Here is a 23738-nt window from a genome sequence, read left to right on the forward strand (position 1 = left end):
ACTTTCCTATTACATACTAGAACAAAAAGCTGAGCAAATGCACTTATAAACATCACACTGTCTACTGTAAAATATTCCTGAAAGCATTACAACATGTGCTTACCGGTGTCCAGGATCCAAATCTCCACTGCGTCCTGTGAACGCCTGATACAGATCTCTTGGCTTCAGGACTATTTGGATGGGGAGGACATGCTGCAATTTCGCAGTCCTGCATGTGAGATCCATGAGGGAAAAGAGGGAAATAAAGCAAGTGATGAAAGATTTGCAGATGTTTCAATTAAACCACCCCCTCTTCAATGCAAACATTAACAGTACGCAATCTCTCAAGAATGTGACCTGCATGCTTGTGTGCTGGCAGGCTTTCTTCTTGCATGCTCTTGCTGCATCAGCAAGATTTGGTATCAGTTCCCTCCTATGGGCAGAACTCCAATGGACTTAGACTTATTCGGAACATTAAAACTGGGGTTCTCATAGCCAATGTTTCTGCACTGAAACAGAGTGTGACAGAAATAACAGCCATACAACAAGAGCTGCCCAAGCCCAGCAGGAATACTTACCCACACCCTTCCCTCACTGCCAGAGAGTGATGTCCCATATGGGCCACCGAGCAGCTAAGCTACAACTCAGCAATACTAGACATAGGGTCAATCACTGTCATTCTTTCAGGCTAGGACAGGGCAATGATTTACACCCCTGAATGAGTACCTGGCCTGTTGGTCCCCAAAAGAGCTGAGGAAAGCATTGATCCCTTAGCAGCAAGGACAGTAAGCTAAGAGGAAAGGTCCTACACTGTTACCGGTGACAGGGGAGAATGAGAACCTAAGGTGGAGAGGGGAACAGCAGGATTCACCTGGGTGTCTGTTGGCTTGGTTGCGGCATTGCATTCATTATCGTCCACCACTGACATGTAGGTGCCCACGACACACTTCACTGCTCTCATCTGGTAGCCTTGGCCACAGGTCACCGTGCACTGAGAGAGGGCAGATGGAAGAAAGAAGCGCTGGGTCTGAGTGTTCGCTTCAGTTAGAGAGAATTAATCAGCCCAGCCTACGTCCAGGCACGAAGCACTAGCAACATTATAAAACCCAGCTTTCCTTCTGCTTTCTCTCCACTTCACACATTTCCAGCTTTAAATTAGGTCAAAGTTTTAATTCACTGAGCCCATCAGAGCCTCGCACGCTTCACTTACTGTCCTCAAGAATGAAGGTGTGAGCATTTCAATGATTTACACACAGTAAATCACAGCCTGGGAGAAGCTACACCACATTCTCCTTTAAAACCAGTTGCTCAGCACTGCAGTAGCAGAAGCACTAAGGGATATTTTTTGCCCATGGGCAATTACTCTGGCTACGACGACTCGCCTGGCTCTACTGCTGATTTTTATTTTTAAGAACTAACAGCTTTGTGGAAAATAAGATGCCAGAACTCTGCGGGAGAAATGAGCAACTCTCATTTTAACAGTGAAAAACACCACCACCATCCCCCCTCCCACCCTGAGATGGAAAACATTGAAAGCAACAATTGCTACTGAGTGGCAGCAGCTTTTTTTTTTTTTCCCCTCAGTGAAAATTAGGCCACATATTTGTGTGCCTAAATATGGATTTAGGAGCGTAACCTTGGCAATCGTTTTTTGACAATCACAGCCGATTTAGTATGCCACATTAAATTTAGCACAAAGGGCAGGTGCTGTTCCTGCTGCCCATAGGCTGCACCCAAGCCAACCAATTCACAAACACATTGCTGGGATGAAACTGGCTTCCATACCTGGCCCCAAGGCCCCACTTGCCACGCTGCACACTCCTGCTGCTGGCATGTCTGCACCGACTCCGGCTTCGTTTCGGGGTCACAAAACCTGTCGTTCAGCCGATCTTCCCCAAATTGGCACCAGGTCTGGCGATGCTTGTGCCCCTTCCCACAAGTGACCAGGCACTGCCAGGGGGAAAGCACAGTATCCCTGAGTTGGAAGGGATCCTTAAAGGTTATCTAGTTCAACTCTGCTGCAATGAACCAGGATAGCTACAGTCTGATCAGGTTGATCAGCACCTGGTCCAGCCTAACCTAGAATGTATCCAGGGATGGGGCTTCCAACACCTCTCTGATCAAGGCACAAGCTCTTTGCAGCTCCTGCCCCAAATCTTGATAACAGACCCAAGATCTTGGCTTAAATCCTGCTAGTGAGGCAACTAGGCCAACACACCTGGTATAATGTGGCCTCATGGCTATTTTCATTATTATTATTATTATTATTCCAAGCAATAGCTCTTCCAGAATGCCAACAGCCATAGGGAAAAGTGCAGCAAACATGAGTGCCAAGCAGCATGGCCAGAAAGAGAAAAGGGAGAGCCAAGCTTACTACCATCCCAAGGCAGATATGGCCTGGTTCTAGAATTGGCTGTATCCTCCAGCAGCCCCTGACAACTGTGAGATGCAGGGAAAGCTGCAGCACTGCTCTCTGGGAGAATGCACTGAGGTGCCAGAGGCTTGCACTCCAAGCACACACGATAAAGGGCTGCAATCACCCCATCCAGCATCCTATCTTCTGCCATGGATGGCAGACACATTCTGCAGAGAACAACGGTCAGTTAACAGCCCTTGTTTCCATTTATTTTCTTCCATTATTTTCTAAAACAATGTGATTCACAAAAACAAGCTGTTTGGACGCGAAAGTGACAAGCAGATTTTGGAGACTATTTCCTCCATCCCAGTTGCTGTTGGGATCAGCCTGCTAAGATGAGGTTCTGTTGCATTAAGAAGGTCGTCAGTTTGAGTGGAAGAGGTAATGGTAATGAACAACAAGGTGAGGGCTGAGCATGGAAAAAACTGGGGAGAACTGACGGGGGGGGGGGGATCAGAAAGAACACAGCACGATAGGAACAGCAGCAGGAGAGGGGATATCCCTGCCAGCCCTTACCTCAGACCAGTCTCCAGTTTTCCACTGGGGGCACAGGAACTCACTGCAGCGCTGCACTGTCAGCTTCTCCTGCTGGCTGCACTTGCTGTCATCCAGCACGTCATTATAGGTGCTCACACACATGGCCCGCCGTCGCCGCGTGCCCCCACCGCAGCTCTTGGAGCACTGCAAAGAGCAGACACTAAGCACGCGTGTTCTGTGAGCCCATATATCTCCTTCCTCCTTACAGGTGAAGAGACTGCAGGAAACCTCCAGCAGAACAATTTGTACTCTAAGTAACAGGCTATTACTTTATATATTCCTTTAAAAATCCAATCTCGCTAACCTTAATAAAAATCTCGCAGCAATGGGTTTCACAATTCCCTCTCAGGTTATAACCCCATTATTACTTTTACAACTGTTGCCTTTCAGTCCCCCCAAATGGCTGACGCTTGTTCTCATTTTATAAGAGATTAATCCCCCGAAGCAGCCCACCCTCCTGCTGTGCCCTCCCCGGAAAGCCCCAGGCTCATCATTCTCTCAGTGCCACATCTACACCCAGGGATATTCTTGGCCAATCTGCTGAAAAGCATAAAGGAAACAAACTCCAGAAGTCCTCCGCTGATGGCACCGTGTCCTCTCGCCTCCCAGCAGCATGTTGGCTTTGATGGGAGAGGACAGCCTGCAGCGCCGAGCACAAGAGACAGACATCAGGATGCTTCAAAGCATAAATTCACCACAGTGGAAAATAGGAAGCACTGGGCTCATTCGCATCGCGGTGTCCTCCAGAAAGAGCAGGGAAAACTGAGTTGCTGCATTTAACTTTCACACTCTGTTTGCAAACCAAAGAGCCCCCAGAGAGGACGCAACAGCAGCACCCCTCACCTCTGTCCAGGCAGAGTACCTCCAGCCTCCCACATTACAGTCTCCCGTGCACTTTTCCCTTGTGCTCGGCTTGGCTTGGCTGCTGCAGAAGCGGTCATCGACCTTCTCTGTCTTCCCCTCCAACCTGTTGTACTTGGAGCAGTAGATCTCCAGCATGCGGTATCCCAGCCCGCACTGGGCTGTGCACTCGCTCCTCCTCGCCACGTGCCACCTGAGAGCAAACGTTGGTGATACAACCAATGAGAACGTCGGAGGAGCTGCAGAGCTCTGGGACATGGTGGATAACGTGCTTGGGGATGTCTGACATTAAAATGGGAATTTTAACCTTGAATGGGAAGTTTTGATCCTTCCCGATGGTTTCCAAGCAATTTGTAAGTACTGGGTAGTCAGCTCTGGCTTTGCTTTTGGGAAGAAAGGAGCAGCCTCTAGCTTCTCCTCATGGGAAGGAAAGGTGATGTCGCCCTAGGGGACTGCTCAGTCTGCACAGCCAAGCACAGAGTGGAGCTCTGGGGGCTTTCTGCCCCATGGTCCAGTGCAGGAGAGCCACCTGAGCAGCAAGCACACAGCACTGCTCCTACACTCAGAGAGCAAACTGCAGCAAGGCTAGGAGAAGAATAAGATTAAGGGGATTTGGAGTCAATAGTTCCTGAATTACAGAAGCCCCTGTGTCCCTGACTGCTTTTCAAAACTTGGGCATTTCCCCTTCTCAGGTTTCTAACTTGTCACAATGGCAACAGCTGTTACCTCGACAACCCGTCCCACAGCAGCCCTGCAGTGGCTGTTTAAACCCCAGATTTAACAAACCAAGAGAAACCCTTCCAAAAACCCAGCAATCCAAACTGCTTCGCCAGCAGCTGATTACTGCCACCATATTTTAAGCTCCTGAAATAACAACAGATTGCTGCTTAAAGGAAAATGGGTTGTGATCATTTAGGGCACGCTCCATCAATTCCAGCTCTCCAGTAGTAGTCTGGGGACAGCCCCAAACTCACTCTACACTTCAGTCCATTCCTCACTTTAAGCAAATGATAAATCCAAGCCTTAGTGACTCTGTTTTGAGCACGTGTTTTTTTTCCCCCTCTTTGCTCAACACTACCCTACAAACAGCCCACATTTCTATCCAGGCAGATTGAAACATCAAGCACTTGTTGTTATAGTTAGCACTAATTGAATCCAACATAGCAAACCTGCAAAAGCAGAAATTTGCCTCCCAAAACACAGCTGGTTGACATCAACAACCCTTGGGTGACAGACAGACAACGGTTAATCCTTCTTTTTTGTTTGTTTTGTTTTTTTTTTTTTTTTAAAACCTAATACAGGCTGCTGAGAAAAGGATGAGGGCCAGGGGTGAAAGAGGAGTAAACAATAAATGCTACGTAGATACATGAGTGATCAGAGCGCACCTTAGCTCACACTCTGTGCCACAAGGCTCTGTTACTGGGTCGGGCTGGGGAATCCGATCACACCTTTGGTCTGACACCGTGAGTTGGTCTGACTCCCTCGTACACACAGGCTTCCTTTTTCGTTCTCCTACACAGCAAGTAAAAAGACAGAGTTTGACACGTCAGGACAGCCATCAAATTCGTTGTTTCTCCTCTTCCCTTAGTAGTAGTATTTAAAAGATGAGCTACAAAGGTTCCCTGCTTTGCAGCTGAAAAGCACCACTGCAGTGCTACTCCTTAAAAGCAGAGCATCACAGGTTATCTATCTACTGCTGCAGGCAGGGAAACGAGCTCATAATGTAAAAGTCTCCAAGAAAGCACATGGAAAAGGATCTGCAAACATTGCTGAGATCCCAGGTGAACCCTGTAATGGTTTCCTGAGCACCTACCTTGGCAGAGCTTACTGCAGGGCTGCCAGGGGCCATAGGCATTCCAATAAAACTGCTGAGGTTTGTCTTCAATGGGGATATTAAAAGTGTAACGAACGTCAGGATTGTACAAATTGCCCACTGATAAAACCTGGGAGAAAAGAATGATAAAGCAGAGTAAACTAACAGACTTTACTGCTGGTTGTTTTCAGCCCAGTAACGCTTGGCAGGCTTTTCCACACACACAACATATACTTCACCTGAAGTGTTATTTCTTGCTCAATCCGATCTGTAGAATTAATCCTTTCAATAGTATTATCCGATCCGCTGTATTCGATCACAGCATTCCCAACTTTGATTTCCCTTTTAAACATACTGACGACAAAGTCTCCATTTAATATAAAGTCTCCTTGACTGTTAGATAAGGCTGCATAGGTGCAAAAAACAAGAACTAAAGACGTAGAATTAACTCAGGTGTACATAATTATGTGGGTCATGCGCTCTCAGTTCTCCCCTTCACTAGGTTGGGAGGAAAAGTCCACTGGCACTCTCAGGCAGGAAGGGTAGAAAGAGAGCAGCAGAGATTTTACAGACCTCATTAAAGTGAAGGCTGAATGCCTGAAGTTGTTCCTAAACAGCTTCCCCATAACCTAAGGGCAGGCTGCTGCAGGCAGTGTGATACAAAGCCATTCTGCCCAAGTATTTGTGTTAGCTGTGCAGATAGGATGACTTGCACGTTGTTTCCAGGTGTGTTCTTAAGATAAATTTCTCTGCCCTGATTGCCCAAATTTTGTTTTTTTGGTGGATAATTGCAGGGAGTTTGGTCAGCACCTCCTTCACCTTCCTCCCCATTTACTTTTTTATTATTCCAAATCTTAAGGTATGCGAAAGCACTCAAGGCTTAAAGCCTAAATGCTTTATAAAAGGAACAGTTTCCTGAAAACAGCAGTCTGCTGCACAACTTCACACTAATGCGATTATGTAGCTAATTTCCTAAGTTAGTTTCCCCACCATTTCACCCATCACAGCTACATTACTACAAAGCCTCTGCACGGAAAAAATCCAAACTTAACACCAAAGCACCAAATGGAAGGTTTTTACACCAAACGAGGAGAGAGAAAGAAGCAAAACACAGACAGACAGTTATAGATGGGCAAAAGCTCAAAAAGCAGACTCTGTGCTCAACCAAATTCTATACTGTGGGGGCATTAATATCATTTCGCAGTAGTAACACTTATTAAAGGATTCCTCCCTGTTTAGTGTGTCTTCCAACAACAGTAGGTGTGTGCCTTGGACTTGATGACAACATTAAATTCCTCCTAAATTGTTAAGGAACTGTAAGGTTCACAGTACCGAGGGCCCAAGATTTCATACTCAGTGAGCTGCAAAATAAGTGAACAAACGCACACTTCTCATTTGCTTCTCTTCAGGCCTAATGTGAAGAGATGCTTTCCCAGCAATATTAAAGCAACATTAAAGAAGATCTGACTTCATTGCTTCCCAAGAAGATTAAAGAGCCCTCCAAGAAGAGTTGAGAAGTTCTTTAGTGCTCATTCTGGACTGAACCACTTTGAATAGGCAGCACATGGGGAGCATGCGAGGCCAGGCTGGATGAGACTTTGAGCAGCCTAATCTAGTGGGAGGTGTCCCAGTAGGGCTGGAACTGGGTGATCTTAAAGGTCCCTTCCAACCCAAACTTTTCAATGATTCTATGACTGTTTTTCTACAAAAGAGAAATAAGGAACCCTCTCTCTTTCTCCCAGGACAAAAGATACTGCATCTCTGCAGGATTCTGTTGGTACTGATGCGCATCCACGCTGCACCACTTCGCTTCCCTGCTGTGAAAACAAGGGCTGTGCAGGGCCAGGAGGACCCGCTTGGGTTTTTGCCTCCATGAAGGGTCTGGAAATGTGGACTTTCAGCTTTTCAGAGCAACAACCAAAACTATCAGCATCGCTTCCCTTTGGTGAAGCGTGGTTTCCTCTTACTTGTATCCCAAGTGACACAAAGAAGCAAGTTTCCTCACCTCCCACTGGGCTATGAACCTCCAAGCCCAGCTCCTTCCTAACGCATGCATTTACACTGAATGCAGACCTCAGTATGGTCTCACATTGAAATAATACCCAGACATGACTCTGTGAGGGCACGCTTCCCATCATGTGAGCCTCCCAAACTTTGCTTCAAGGATGGCATGAACAAAGAGAAGGAGCAAAACAAAGGTGACCACGCTTGGCAGATATACAGGATACATTTACATTCTCAATAAGAGAACACCTCCCCTTTGGTGTAATTTTCACCTCCCTTAACAGCAGGCAACCAGACTTATTCACACAACAAGAAAACAGCATCTAGGACTGAAATGTACACCGCAACTCACCCAGGTAGTTGTCATCCTCTGGTTTCCCTGAGTAACTGTGCTGACGCACATCAATATTTGTTGCACCAGCTGGAATGCGGACCACAACGTTATAGCCTGGAACAGATTTAACGCAAAGTCAAGGCTATTACACAGATATTTCATTTGCTTTTTATGGGGGGAAGGGAGATGAGCAAAATTACCTCACATTACACAATCCAATACTCTTCATTTAGGGATAGCATAAATAGTTATAACCTGATATATGCTATAGCTAGAAGGATTTCACATTTTATATCAGTGTTTTTGTAGATTAAGTGTGGTAAAGGCTTTTATAGATCCTTTATAGACCTGCATTTTTCACAATAAAGTTTTTAGCAACGGACTCTTACCATAATGCACCGTGTTAAATGTGCCCGCAACAGTTTTGCATGAAGAATTATCCCCACCACAAACACCACATTTATCTCTTCTTGCTTTTGAATTCAGCACATGATCGCATCCAGCTTGCTTTAAGAGAAAAATAGAAAAACAAGATGGAGCAAATGCAGACTAGAACAGCACTTACAAATCTCCAAATTAAGCCCCACAAAAGCTTTGTGTGGAAGAGGCTGCCGTGAGACAAATCACTTCCCTTCCCCGCATTTTTGTGCTGACTTGCAGGATGGCCAACCCACACCAGTTGCAAACTAAAAGCAAGATTCGGGAACACCACTGTCCCTGGAGGTTTTCAAGAAAAGGGTAGATGTAGCACTGAAAGACATGGTCAGTGGGCATGGTGGGGATGGGCCGATGGTTGGACCGGATGATCTTAGTGGTCTTCTCCACTCTTTCTATGACCGCTACCTTCGCCAGGCAGTGCTTGAGCTGAAGCAGACTTCTTGAGTTGGTTGTTCCATGGAGAAACACACAAAATGGAAACCATTCTTGTAAAAGAGAAGGGAAAATCATTACCCTGCACAGGCCCTGCACGCAGATGTCATTGGTATCAGGGCCACAGGGAGTCCCATCAATGACACGGTCCCGCAGCTGGTAGTAAGCAGTGTTCCCCGCCACGCGGCAGAACAGCTTGCAGCGATCCTTCATCAGGACTGGGGAGGGAGAAAGATCAGGAGCACGTTACCTAAATGCCACTGCCCAGCAGGCACCCAGAAGAAGGCACTGTGCCCCTGGCACTTACTTCCACTGTACTTGGGCACCCAGCGCACGTTTGTGGGCAGCCCATTGATGTTGAAGTGCTTCCCATCGAAGTCGGCACACTGCTCATCCCGGAAATCCTTCTTCAGCTTCGAGCACGGTTCAGTGTTGCAGGATTTAAATTTCATTCGACGTCCCACGCAGTATTTCCCACCGTTTTTAGGTCTGTGGGAACAAAGAAAGAAGCTGTGGAAGGTGATGCTCAAAAGGGATGAACAAAGGGAGTATTTGCTCTCCAATGAATACAGCTGTAGTGGGAGAAGACAAAAGAACATCTTCCTTGCCAGAGAGAATTTAGCTTCACACTTCAGAATGTGGATTAGTGGGCATGGTGGGGATGGATTGATAGTTGGACTGGATTATCTTAATGGCTTTCTCCAATGCAAATGATCCTCTTCCCATAATGTGGGTCCATCCCTCCGTAACACCCTACTGGTCCCCATAGATTTGATGTTACTTAGCTGAACAAACAGGAAATCCTCACATCCTGCTAACTAACAAGCTACTACAACTGATATCAACTTTTCAGCATCCTTAATTGCAAGCACATTAACCACCCATCAGGCTCAGCAGCGCCCTTTCACAAAGAACAGTTCTTCTACTTGCAACTCAAGTAGCAGAATTTCTGTCCACAAAGGGACATCCTGACCATCTCAGGATACAGCACGTGGGGAAATGTGCTAGCAGCAGCACACTCCAAACCTCGGGGAGCCAGAAATATGCATGGGGGAAGTTAACAGGATTCATCATTTTTGCTTTGAAAGTATTTATACTGTAGTAAGACAGCTGCCATCTGACAAAGCCTTTACATTATGCAATCTCTTCAGCGTTGAGAGCTGGAGCACCACATTCCAAAACAGCCCCAAACCACTCTGACAATTTTGGGTGTTTGTAAACCGGTGTTGCTTTCAACAGAGGCTGAGTAAACAAAGAGCTGCCCCTCAGAAATAAATCAGCCTCACAGAACATTGATCTTCAGTGTTGTGAAGAAACAATACAACATTCTTCAGCATTGTGTGGTATTTCTATGAATAATCAACAACATACCACAGAGACAGGAAGGAGCAAAGCACACATAGGAACCTCCTTGTTCTAGCCTCAGTTTGGCTCCTCATCTCAGAATCATCTATTTTATCAGCTAATGGATGGTATGGACCATTCTAGTACTGCTCCCCTTACAAACACCTGCTTTCAAACTGGACGTCTCCTTAACAGCACCCTAGGGAGCCCTGGGGCTTGAACACACTCACATGTCCAGCACAGCTCCCAGCACAGGTGGATCCCTTGGAAGGACCAACATGCAGACATGATCTGACTCATGTCCTCAGACAGCATTCACCCATGCAGAGAAGCATCCCCACACGCAGGGCTCCTGGCACTAATATCTCAAGATAAACTCCCTTTCCCCTGTAATATTGCAGCTATGCCTTACTTTACATGCCATGCTGCAGCCAGCAGCTCCTCCAGGGCCATCCAGCCCCGAATTCCCAGGGGCAGCCCTGGTGGGATGGGTCTGTTCTGGTGAGCAAACAGATTCCTTAAACCCATACCCGAACAGTCTGCTTCCTTTTCATGGGCTCAGAGTTTCCTACAGCACTGCAAAGTGCCTTTCAACATGGGTGCCAGAGCAGGGTAGAGACTGAGTCAGGAGCTGCAGCTTTTTCTTCTGCATCTTGGCATGGGGGGCTCTGCTGAATGGGACTGCCACATTCAGCATAATATTCTTTTGGCATGTAAGATATCTCTCCAGATCCTGGAGCACCCAGAATATACACCTTTGAATATAAAAGATTTGAAAACCATTTCAGATCTTATACCAGGTTGTTTTTGGTGCCTTCAACAGAGCAGGAAAAAGAAAGATGAGACCTGCTCTGTATACTTCTGAAGTTCTTTAAAAAACAAGAGAGGCAGTGAGAACACCCAGCAGCACCTCTCCATGTTTTATTCCTTCTTCATTCACTTGCATCATCCCAGCAGGCCCACATTAAGGGAAGGGCATGTGGTGGGAGTGCACGCTATGGTGCCAGACTATAGGGACAATACAACAGGTTTGGCACAAAGCTGTGTGCACAGCACTGTGGCTGATGGAGCTATAAGACAAATGGAATTTTAAAATCCCCTTGTTAGCCTTTAGGATAAAGGTGATTTTCTAGCAGAAAAGCTATCGGTCCAAATGGATGCTGCCCTGGAAACCATGAATATGTCCCACTGATGACATGTAACGTTTGGCTGCACAACTTTTTTTTGTGCATGGAAAAGTACTTATTTTGTGTCTCCATGGCTAACAGAAGACTGTATGGCATGTGCTGACACAGCACAGCATGATGAGCACTCCTTCATGCTTGTGCATTTCTTAGCATCACTTAAATTAAGGGGCTGGAGTCCAACTCCCTTGACCTCACCCCTTCTCTTCCTTTTTGGTGCTTGAGCTAAGCCAGCCCTCCTGCTACTCTGCCTCTGCAGGCACGAGCTCTCCTTTCTCCCACCAGCCCTTCCCATGGGCAGCCCCAAAGGCTTGCAGCAGATTTCACAGAAGGATGCAAAAGCTGTTGCATCACTAATAGCAATTCCCTTGGCAATAAGCTGTCTGACACCAAAGGTGAGACACAATGAACCTGGTTGGTCTTTTTAAGATCCTTCCTCTAGCCAGACCCATCTGCTCTCTACCACCTGACTGTGTGCCCCTTACGAGAGCCTGGGAAGTGCTGTGCCCATGCCTTCTTGTTCTTGGGGCGAAAAGGATGCAGTTAAACAGCAACCAGCACAGCTCACAGTTTGTGCAAACGCTCTGCTTTCATGCCAGTTGCTCAACCAATTATTATTATTTCACACATTCTTTTCCTTGAAGCCCACAGCCAAATTCCCTGCCATTCCATATGGGTCAAGATTTAGCAATTCAGGCTGATGACAAACATTTTTGAGCATAACTTTCTAATGGGGCACAGATTTCTACAGAGATTTTGCTAGTCTGCTCCAGCTGAAACATACCAGGATAATGGATCAGCTGCAAATGTAGCCAAAAGCTGCAAAACCAGCCAGAGCTGCAGTAGGATAGCAGAAAGGCCTAGGAAGGGTCTGACCTGTAGGAACAGCTGCAAAAGCAGTCGGAGCTAGGCTAAAATGGTGAAAAATGGATGAAAACCACAGCCCATCTTGACCCTAAACTCCTCTGATCATTAGGGGAAGAAAAACACCATCAGGATTAAGTGGGAAAACAGGAGGTAATAAATTAATGCAGACTTGACAGCTCTTTCCTTTCCCCCCTCCCATTTTGGTGCACTTTACCCATGACTCAGCCTCACCCCCACATCTAGGCACTTACTCAGGCCGGTTGCACTCCCGGATGGCCGTCTTGATGCCGCCGCCACAGGTTCTTGAGCACGTCCCAAAAGGGCTCCAGGTGCCCCAGGCTCCATCCACCACCGGCGCCTCGCGCTCCTTGGGCACACACATCCCGTAACGGCAGTGCTGCGGGCAGAGATGGGGAAGTTTTGCATGGCTTTGCCATGATGAGTCAAATCATAGAATCATAGGACGGTTTGGGTTGGGAGGGACTGTTAAGATCTCCTAGTTCCAACCTTCCTCTAGACCGGGTTGCTCACAATTCCATCCAGCCTGGCTTTGAATGCTTCCAGGGAGGGGAATGCCAGCAATCAGCAATCAAAATGCAAGAACTATTTTGCAGTGGAAAAGCAAATCTGGACTTATTATCATTTTGATAAAACAAAAAATGACAGAGAAGCAAAGGCAATCTGCAGAGCCCACGGCAGTGATTTACAGGAGGATGACCGACGATAACAACATCTACCAAATATTCCCTGCTTGCTGGTGCCGAACAGCACGGCAGTGCTCACAGCACTTTGGAAAAGCTGCTTATCCGATTTCCTGGAGAGCAGCAGGATCCACAAAGTGTCAGGAGAGGAGACAGACAAAAGGGAAATAACAGAGAAAAGACAAACCTCCCCACAGCTGTGCAGAACCCAGGACAGAGGAGGGAAAGGAAGCTTCCCAATCCAAAGGGCAAATTAAGAAAGAAAAATGAATTCCTCAATCCAAAGTTGTGGGGTTTTTTTGTTATGTTTTTTGTTTTGTTTTGTTTTTTACTCAGTCATAACCTGACTTGCCAAGGTCTGGTCTGCACTTGTGTTTTCCAGCTATAATTCTTGTTTTCTTTCATTTGTGAAACTGGTTTAAATTATCTCAGCAAGCCCCTGTCCCTGGTTTGTATGTTATAAATCGTGTCTCCTTGCAGTGTGTCTGCTAGCACAACTGCACCGACAGGGATGACCTAGGGGAGAGACATATTCTGGCCCTGCTGAGCAAAATGGATGGATGGAAGAATGGGGTTTCACTCTCACTAAGCAGCACTTGTTAATGCAGATTCACTCCCAGAGATATACTAACCTGATAACAGATGCCCAAATTTTTGCAATTACATGTAGCTCAAACATTGCTGATCGCTCACAAATCAGATTAGGTCAGAGGGTTAAAGGAGAAAACACGTGGATGCATCATTAAAATATGTCCATGCTTTAGTTCCTCCCACCAGAAGCTGCTCAGACTCTGAAACACCTGACGATCTTTATGGTAAGAGGGTCAAATTTACTGCTGTGCTGCATTTTTCCAGCTCCTTCACTAATGCCAAAAGGTTTCACTGTGAAAAACCACGAGCTCACCCTGTTCTTTTAGACTTCAGGGAAACCTATCTGGAAAACAGCAAATTTAGAGGGCTGAGAACTGCAGATGGGGATCCCCATGTCAGCACCAAAGAGATCTAACAGCTATGACCAGCATACAGAAACACATGATATAAATACAGCAGTGCTGTCCCAGAGAAGAACTTCTTGCAGACACGTTGATGCTCACAGCTAAATGTATAACCACAGTCATGCTTGGCACCACTGACCCAGAGAAGATGACCGAATAGCTAACTATTGAATGCACACAGCTATTGAACTGTGATATGACCTATACATTTCCATCCTGTGATTGAGAATTAACCAGGAAATCACCTACATCTCTTGATTCCATTCAAAACTGGGAGTTTGGAATTGATAGCAAATCAAGGGTGTTAAAAACTAAAAAATAAAAAAAAAAGAAAATAAAAAAAAAAGAAAAGAAGGAAAAAGAGCAGCTGTTTTAAATAAGCAGCAAGATTATCTTATGGAAACGCGATGGTGTTTCTTGGAACCACGCTGTGAATAGTCTGGCTGTGCAGCCTTCATGCCTTTTGTATTTCAAAAATAATTTCTATGTTGAATTACAACAGAAAACTAAAAAGTCTGCCAGGGCTCTCTCTCCTATGAGCTTACGGATCAGACAATGAAGGGAATAAAAGAGTTTTTGTCTGGAGCAAGTTCAAAATAACTTAAACGGACACAAAGTTGAACAGGAGAGCAATGGCAGGGACAGGAGACACTATAACAGACTTTCCTTTCCTTTGTCTTCTCGCAGGAGTCTTAGATAATTCACCAAATCCAGCTCCCATCCATGGGCTGACTCCGGCTGAATAGATTAGCAGGGGGCAGACAAGTGCTGTGAAGCTTCATGCATGCATAACATATACGCTACCTGCTGCCCATAAGGCAGGAGACAGAAATGATTACCCTCCGTCTACTCTTCTTTTACCATTCTTCAAACAACCCCAAAACCCACAAGAGATCAAGGCCCAAGTTTACGACCCTCTTTGTTTTCTTTCTTTGTGGCACAGTGATTTATTTCTAACCCGTAATGCATCGGTGCTGTGTAACACTGTAAGCCATCATGAATGGTATTCACCCAAACTCCGGGCTGGGCTCATTGCTTGGGTTAGTGGTATCACATTCAGTGTCCTCACATGCAAAATATACATAAGCTAATGCTCCCGTGTTGTTTTAGTACCCCTGAATTAAGAATAAATTTAGAGCCTGATTAAATCTCCATCCCAGCTATTTTTGCTAGACTTGTCTTAGCTATTCAGGCTCCCTCATTTCCAAAGATATCTCCATAAAAAAGGCATGGTATTTTCTCCATCTGCCAACCCACACATCATGGACTTTAAACATGTAGGCTTGAGGCAAGGCATTAGTCAGCAAGCAGCAGTTTGATGGGGCCTCTGGCCGCCCTGAGTACCAAAATAGTGATTTATTCCAAGGAAAAGCACTCTGGAATCACACCTCAGCACTTCACAAGACCAAGAAAACACTTATGAGGAGAGAGTTTATGATGATTCAAACCTTAAGCTTGAATTAGATCAACAGAGAGATACGAGAATTACTCCATAAAGCCCTTTTATTGAGAGTACATTCAAATGCCTAAACATAATTGGTGTGTGTTGTTTTTTCTTAAGAGGCCCTTCGGTTCTCAGTTAAGAAGTTCAGGTCACATTTGTCTAAATTTCCCTAGCCTTGTCAGATTGGCTAAATCTGTGGAGTAAAATGTTTTCCAGTGCAGAGGCTTTAAGATCCATGCAGATGCACTCAGCCTCCCAGCTAAAAGTGTGCTCAACTGTAGATGCTTGAATATCACTCTGGGCAATCTCTGAAGGTAACTGAAGGCTTGTCTGAAGAAGACTGCAGCCCAGTTTTTGGAATTTCAAAACAAAAACAGTTATTTCTGAGATTTCAATGGCAAACAGAGCCCAACCTCACACACAGAGAAGTTGATGACACAAGGTCTTCTCAAGAAGCGAAGGGACACAAGAAGTCAGAGGAACTCCTGGGGTAACAAGGTTTACCCTGATTCTTAAAATAGGGGAGATTTTACACCAAAGCAGTAAATATTGGTGAGCCACTGGCTCCAAAGAATAGCTCAGGAGTAGGATTTCCAACCACATCTCTAATGCACAGCCTCAGCAACAAAAACAGTTGTATTGACTGCTCTTTTCCATGAGAAAGGAAGGCAAATTGATACATTTGGCCCATTGTCTTGAATGACATCAGTTAAGTTGGTTGAACAAATGACTTTTCAGATCCATAGCTTTTATAGAAAATTATATCTAAGATAATATCTTAGATACATTTTGATTAAAATACATTTCAATAACTATGAATTAAGATGTTGAGTCTTCCTAGGTAATGAAAACTTTAACTCTTTACCATTAGTAGTCACAAAAGCAAAGTTTTGAGGTATGCTTTTTAGATTAATGGCACGCTTCTTATTAGAGCTGGATGGAAAAACCTTTTCTTCAGACAAAAATGAGGGAAACCAGTCACAGTTCTTCAAAAAATGCAAGTATCTCAATAAAAAATAATAATTCTTTTCCAACTATTTTTCTTGAGATCTGCATGACTGAAAACTAAACACTCATTTAGAAACCACAATGCTACTTGGAAGCTAACACTGCACATGGAAATTGAAAGTTTCTATGAATTATTGCCAGAACTGTTCCACAAAGAAAATGTCAACCAGTTCTATATTTTACTCTAAAGTTGCCAGGATGAGAAGCCAGTTGGCAAATTTATGTTAAGCAAAATTACTAATTACTCACATCACATAGGAAATTTCTAATAAAAGCATTGGGAAACTTCGCAGAAGTTTTGCTCAAGAGTTCACTCAAGGGCATTAATTTAAAAAAACAAAATAAGCACTCCAAAAAAGAATACCTGCTTTAAACCTGCTTTTACGCTGTGCAGTGCGTTTTAATCCCGTTATTGGGATATTTGATTGATACACTCAGCCTGACCCCCAGGAAATGCAAACCACTAGGTGTTACAGACCTTTCCAGGCTCACACTCTGTCCCATCAGCCCAAGGTGTGTGCTGGGTACGACATCCCTTGTGTGCACCATCAATGTTAATGCACCAAAGTCGCCGGCACTGCATCTGCTTAAGATATTGAAAACATCAAAATATGAATAAATTCTTCTTATGTGCCACACGCCCTACAGGATAGATGGCCCTTCATGAAATGATCCTCCTAGGATCCATCACTTAATCACAAGCTTGACGGTAACTTCATGGCTAGCCCCATCTCTGCAGCCGGGGAAACCAAGGACCAGCTGGTGGGAGCAGCCTTCACACCAGTCCCTTACCCTCTTCACCCAACCCTGGGCAGACTTATTACACTCTGGCAACACCAGAAAGACCAAAGTGTGGAAGTGCACTTACCATATATGGGCACACTTGGGATCCGGGTCCAAAAATTAACTCACATTGTTTATTGACGTCATAAATGAGCCCCGGGAGCTGCTGAGGCAAAGCGTAAGTTCTTGATGTAGGCTCATCAAGCAGACATTCCCCATAGCCAGTGCTACAACACAGAGCAGAAAAATGGAGTTAAACAGGAGGTGGTGAGACTACAATCCGTTGGTGTTTATCTGAACTGGCCTCAGGGCAGATGGGCACCAGACTTTCCAAGTTGAACAGCTTTTGCAGGCTCCAGCACAGGAGCGTAGGAAGCTGCTTCCCCATTCACTGTCCCTTCCTCATGCTGTGCTAACAACTTTATACCACAGTGCAGCCAGCTACCCTCACAAAAGCAGGTCTGAGCATGGTTTTGATTTCTGAGCAAGCCTTAGAACAGATTTAGAACAAAAATAACTGATCATCACCCAAAGGATTGGGCCTCCTGTTTTGCCATGGCACCACTGTGGGTCTTGTTCTGCTTCCCATCACATCTCATGGAAGGCATCACGGCAAAGTGAGTGATCACTGTGCACCAAGCTGACCTGAAGGCTCCTTCAACAGTGTCTCCATGATGGACTAGAGCAAGGTGTTTAGCCTGACCTCCGGAGCAGAAAGGCAGATTCAATCTGCCTCCTAAAATATAGCCCTGTATGTGGGCCACAGGACTTGGAGAACTCACTCTTCAGGTCAGAGGAGAACACACATTCCTTAAGAGCAACATCCATGGGGGAAGACTTATTCCTTCCCTTAGACAGGCCAGTCCTTGCCAGCTTATCACGAGGCTGAACTGGCAGGGACTGGATGCCAGGGCTGCATTCCTGTTCTATGTAAAGGATGTGTGCACACACAGATCCCTCTTATTTCCTCCAAACACTGCACACCAGGATTTCACATTAACTGAAGAACCCCATGGGAGACAGGCACATGCAAAAAACAGCCCAAAAAACACACAGGGAAAGTCTTACTCCAGAAACTCAGTGATGTATTTCCTACTGCATTTTGACCACATCCATGGATTGGTGTAGAAGTTCAGTGTTGGTGCCATGACGTGCTGTTGATTTTTACCTCCATCTTCTTTGCACTTATGATTGTCATCATGAGGCATATTAAATCTAAGAGATGCACAACAGTGACAAATTCAATTGAAGAAAAGATGAAGAGCAAGTATCCAGCATAGAACGAGCAATAGTGCGAACTAAGTAAACCCAATAGATTTTCATAGATTCCCTGCAAATAGGCACTACAGAATAAAAGTATTAACATTCACATATTCATAAGCATCAACAAGCACAACTGAAATGCTTTCAGAACATTTGCATTCCTAGCACTGCCCTGCAGCACCCCGCTAAGCTCTCCACTGCCCATGTTCAGCCAGACAAGTCCTTTGGGAGCTCAGAATAACACAACTGCAGCTGTGGTTTCCTTTCCAGCTGATGGTCCAGACCCTGTCTTCACCTTCACAAAAATGGCAAGTTCTCTGGAATTGAGCCAAAAAGCCAAGTGTAAGTCCCCAAAAGAGAGGGATGACTCGAGCCTACTGAAAACCAGAGCCCAAAGTCCCTCATGTTACATGCGCTGCACCCTATGCAGGCTGTGAAATGGGCTGCAATGGGGACAGACTTGGCACCTACACTTTATGTGGCAGGTTTACAAAATGCCATCGAATATCAGCACGAACCCACATGAAGTTTGCAGCACATGATGTTTTGAAGAATGCGGCAAATATGCGATGGAGACAGAAAGGCTTAAACTGCTTTGCTGTTTGAAGTAGAAAAGGGGAAATGACCCAGTGTGATCCCGTGCCTGAAGGCCGGGGAGTTTATATCCCATTAAGATTACCTCCAGTGAACCACCTTGCCTCTGCTCCCTGCAAAAGAGCAAAGAGGCATTTCCTGCTTGGGAGCGCTGCTAACCCCCCAGCAACACTGAGGCAATGTTAGCAAGGGAATTAGCCACAGCTGAGGTGTGAGGAAAGCAAAGCCTTGGGCAACTTTGTCAGGAAATCTCATTTAAACAAATGCTACTGATGTTAAAAATAGAACATCTGAACCAGCCCTCCATGCAGAAAAGGGGAGTGTAAAACAACAAGCAATCTGTTCCTGAGTACTCATCCATCCCATACCTACAGGCTTCCGCTGCAAACCAGGCGTGAGGTTGCACTGAACCAGCTTCCCAACAGGGCCCTATCTAGGGGTAAAAGATTACATGAGCTAAAACGATTGTCTCATTGCTCACTCTCAAAGTCAAGAGAATTTCCACTGGAGGAGGTGAATCTTGAATGACAGCACCTCTGCTGGGCACACCCACTAGCGTGAGATTTGCCTTAGTGAAATGGCTCAGCAGATGGGTCAGGCTCATTTATACATCCCAACCAGCTGCCAGATGTGCTGGGTAAATCCCCCTTTTGCATAACTGTTGTGCTATCCTCACATCTCTTGCATAGGTCCTCCCCAAGGCACTCAGCACTTCCCAGTCTTGGCCAAAAAGCCAGCTTGTCCTCATGGCTAAGACACCATGGCTGCAGAAGTTCCTACTAACATCTGCACATAGAAACAACATACTACAAGATATTACAAGACAACAAGATATTTTGTTACCTCTCCTCCCCTGCTTAGGAGTTTTGTGTGATACTGTCAAATCCTCTTTCCCAAAACACCGATCTGTTGGTTTTGTAGCTCTAAGATAAACTCTGTAGCACTCCACTGCCTCCAAGTCACATCACAGCTTAATCTTCCTAGGTAGTACACCTTCTACCCAAGTACATTTATCTCCTCTCAAATAATTAGGCTCAGTGGGCACCAAGTCACAGCCTGGCTGGCAAGCCTCAGCTAACATAAATCTCAAGCTATTTAAATGTAAATGTATTTACATAAAACATACACATGGCCAAGTTCATGTGCTATTGTGAAAGCAGTGCTCAGCCCGTTATCTTCGCTAATTGAACAGCTCCTGTAGGGGTCACAGACAGTGCCCAGCTCTGCCAGACCTGGAAGAGAACACAGAGATTTACAGTAGAAAAAAGAAACATTGCCCACAGTTCAGCACAGGCAACTGACACTGTTTTTAAATTACAAAGAAAAGATTTTCCTTACCCAGAGTATCACACTTGTCATGCGCTCTGCATATATCCTGTCTGAAAGCAGAACAGACCTGACATATTAATTTTCAATGAAGCAGTGAGTTGAAGTACAAGAACAATAATAAAAACATTCATAAACACTGCTTGGTTGTCCACCAGACCTCCTCATGCTGTTGTGTCATATCATTCAGCAGAAATCAGAACCAGCTCCTTCCCAGCCAGAGGGTTTCACCACATGCTGAAACTTGGTCAGTCCCCGGGCAGTCCTGAACTTGTCATCCACAACTATGGTGGACATGTTATCCCAATTATGCTCATAATCACACTGCTTTCACAACTGCATGTTATTACGCTCACACTGAAAACTGAATGTTTCACACAGCTACAGCTCTGACATACTAATAGCCTGACGTGGCTGGCTATGGTCTTCGTGAGACTATTCACCATACCTGGTGACAAGCACAGCTGTATCGTGCTGCAGGTGACTTCCTTCAGGGTGGTTCTGAGATTGCTGCCACTGGCAAAAGTTTTTTAAAGTTGTCTGGGCATTGTAGGATATTGCAGGACCATCCTAGAAAGCGAGAGACATGAAGCAGGTATTCAGTCATTCATCACAAGGCCCACTACAAATGCCAGAAGGAGAAGAAAACCACTTCCATTACCTGCTCATTATGTATCACAACCAGCTTCACAATAACAATATTAATTAAATTTCCAATGCTTGGGTCTTTGTAGATGGAAGCCACCTATTTTAAGAAGAAATACTCAATGTTATTCAAGAAGCAAGTAAGACAATGCATGTTTGATCTTGGCATTATCTCCATACCTAGCTGAGGCAAACTGCTGGTATCACACAAAAATTCAGCCCAAAGTAAGATCTTTGGGCACAGTGGGCGAACCTCTCTGCCCAGCTGAATACTTACTATTGACATTAACGTTAGGACATAGTGCTGCAGATTAGCCCCATGGTAGGCAACCATCCTGCTGTCAGCCACCACCATCACTTCCACAAATCGAGGGTAGGAGAGGAACCGCTTTGTTCTTCTGTGGCTCTTCTTCTCACTGACATTCCCTGTCTCATTGCTATCTGCAGAAAACGGATTCACTTCCAGGCTGTGTTTCAACATTTCCGTGTCAGATAATAAGCTGCTTTCTACCCATTGTTTTCTCCAGTGTTTCCGCTTGTTCTTTTTATGACTATGTTCGTGATCTATGATTAAAAAGCAGACAAACATAAAGTACATCCTGGAGCGAATACAGATGATAATCCATGCATTTTATGTCACACTATCTATTTACTTCAACCAACCATTAAGCAAACTTGTTCTAAACAGCTAACCACAGCAGAAGCCCTACGTGGAAGCCCACCAGGCTGTCCGAAATCTGAGGCTTTTGTTAACTTTTAAAGGCTTAGGTAACCTCACTGAAGCCAATGACACTGCAAGCAATGGTTTTCAGGCAGTGGGGCCACCGTAGGACCCAGGATGTGGTTGGACTCATTTGCCCCAAGTCCAATGATGGTAATTAGCCACTATGGCGTGGGGATTCTGGGCACGTCCAAGGTGGCCAGGAAACTACAGGAAACAAAGGTTCAAATCCTGTATTTCTAGCTCAGGCATGAAGGACGGCAGGATTTGGCCTTCATAGTGAAGCAATTATATATGATTTATTTCTGTCTCTAACAATAACATGGCTGGGCTTCAATTCTCCCCCTTCCTTTATTATTCCGTGCTACAGGAATGGTAAAGGTCATCTAATAGCACAGCTGCCACTGGCTAAAGAATAGAATTCAGGAAGTTTCACATATACTGCTTTTGATATTCAATTAGGCCAAACATAAAAGCAGCCTGAAAATATATTCCATGCTGACACAAAGACGACAGAGTAAAGAGGGAGAACAGGCAAATAAAACATATGGAACATGTACAATTAAGATTTACCATCTGATTAGTGTGTAATTATAGCATTATTTAAATGTAAGAGCAAAATCAGTCTTATTTGATGCCACTTAATTTTTAATCATTTCATCATAGGAAGTTGCTAATTGAATGTGATTCATCCACGAGAGTCTGTTCGCTTCTGCATTTAATATAAAGCCAGATCTGAACGACTCATCTAAGACTTCAGGCTACAGCCCTCGCAGTCTTTGTAGCTTTAGTTTAATTTAGTCATGCTGGTGAAAAATATCCCATTTCCTTATCTGACCTGCTGAGTAGGTTAGAGGAAGCATAATATTAGGGAACAAAGGAATATTCAATGTTCAAACAAGATTTAAATGATAAGAAACTTCTTAGCTATTTTTGATGTTTAGTTTCCTTCTAGGATATTTGGTAATAATTTCCAAAAAAAGAACTATGAAATACAAACTGTAATATCACGGCAGGCAAAGGGGTTGGCTAACATCTATCCATCCAAAAAAACATCTTTCCCCACATGTAAATAGACAGTGGAGTATTTAAGAATTAAATTCCATTTACTCTGCACTAGCTAAGCTTTGTGAACTCCCCTTTTCTCGATATAGGCCAGACCACCTTAACACAGCAGAAAGTCCACAGTTATTCGAGTAAGAATTCGAGAAAGCCAATGGCATTTGTGGTTATAATTGGATTGCCCTAGTTCCTCTGCACTAATCAATGCCGTTGTGCTGGCAAGGTTTGCTCTCATGCTGGCATGGCTTCGTGGGCAACCGTGACATTATCCTGACTTCTGCAGTGCCAATCAGTGCGGGAAGCCAACTCTGCATACAAATAACTTATAGGTGAGAGGAAGACCAGAGGGTGGAGAAAGCGCTAACCTCAGCTCTTCTCCCAGTCCTCTGCATGCTGTGTGCCCTCCCTCAGTGTCCTTGGCCAGTCGCTTTAATTTCCCCCGTAAACAACTAACTTCCAAAGGAGTCAGGTACTTGAGGAAAGAATGCATGAGGGACTGCAAGATGCTCAGCCCTCAGTGTGGAGGAATGCAAAAGAAGAGGGAAAAGTCAAGGACTCACTGTGGTTGCACCTGTTACACTGGAGATATTCAAAGGAATTAATCCATGCTCACCAGGCTTGCACTGCCCAGCACAGAGGAAAGCCACCTTTTCCCTCGTTACAGAAGTCTTGCACAGTGCTGGTACAACATCATTGTGTCCCCTCAATCCAACACACAACTCATCCCTTCAAAAGTGAACATATTTTTTCCATGTATGAAGCTGCTCCAGCACTTAGAGCGCGATATCCAGATACCAGTTATGTATAGCATGTTTGCCAAACTAGTTACTGTAAAACCAAGTGTAATTGATTGGGGATACCCTGCACGTAAAGCCCCTCCTGGACTTTGGTAGTAGCAAGTGTTATCTTCACCCATCTTGCATATAACTGCACTCAGGGCTGGTGCACATTCACCTGTAAAAGATTAAACCCTAATGGCAGTGTACT

General features: G+C 45.0%; 1 protein-coding gene across 7 annotated transcripts in view; it reads right to left on the minus strand.

Annotated features, from left to right (window-relative positions):
* ADAMTS9 (ADAM metallopeptidase with thrombospondin type 1 motif 9) overlaps positions 1-23738 on the minus strand; it is a 65368-nt gene that overhangs the window by 30889 nt on the left and 10741 nt on the right. For 4 of the 7 annotated variants that reach the window (XR_008205600.1, XM_052678458.1, XM_052678454.1 and 1 more), the window contains 21 exons: positions 21246-21532; positions 20985-21068; positions 20772-20893; positions 20336-20376; positions 20124-20229; positions 18209-18355; positions 17226-17367; positions 16836-16943; positions 12461-12606; positions 9122-9303; positions 8896-9032; positions 8334-8451; positions 7963-8058; positions 5846-6036; positions 5607-5736; positions 5179-5305; positions 3776-3986; positions 2912-3076; positions 1765-1929; positions 851-970; positions 104-208 (listed from right to left, as the gene is read on the minus strand). Coding sequence is in view for 6 of the 7 variants with exons in the window: in XM_052678458.1 (XP_052534418.1) it covers positions 104-208; positions 851-970; positions 1765-1929; positions 2912-3076; positions 3776-3986; positions 5179-5305; positions 5607-5736; positions 5846-6036; positions 7963-8058; positions 8334-8451; positions 8896-9032; positions 9122-9303; positions 12461-12606; positions 16836-16943; positions 17226-17367; positions 18209-18355; positions 20124-20229; positions 20336-20376; positions 20772-20893; positions 20985-21068; positions 21246-21532 (2930 nt within the window). In the remaining variant the exon portion in view is untranslated. The remainder of the gene's footprint in view (positions 1-103; positions 209-850; positions 971-1764; positions 1930-2911; positions 3077-3775; positions 3987-5178; positions 5306-5606; positions 5737-5845; positions 6037-7962; positions 8059-8333; positions 8452-8895; positions 9033-9121; positions 9304-12460; positions 12607-16835; positions 16944-17225; positions 17368-18208; positions 18356-20123; positions 20230-20335; positions 20377-20771; positions 20894-20984; positions 21069-21245; positions 21533-23738) is intronic. The other 3 variants (XM_052678455.1, XM_052678457.1, XM_052678456.1) reach the window with 3 other exon arrangements.

The sequence above is a fragment of the Tympanuchus pallidicinctus genome, unplaced genomic scaffold, assembly GCF_026119805.1.
Source record: "Tympanuchus pallidicinctus isolate F22 unplaced genomic scaffold, pur_lepc_1.0 scaffold17, whole genome shotgun sequence".
Taxonomy (NCBI): domain Eukaryota; kingdom Metazoa; phylum Chordata; class Aves; order Galliformes; family Phasianidae; genus Tympanuchus; species Tympanuchus pallidicinctus.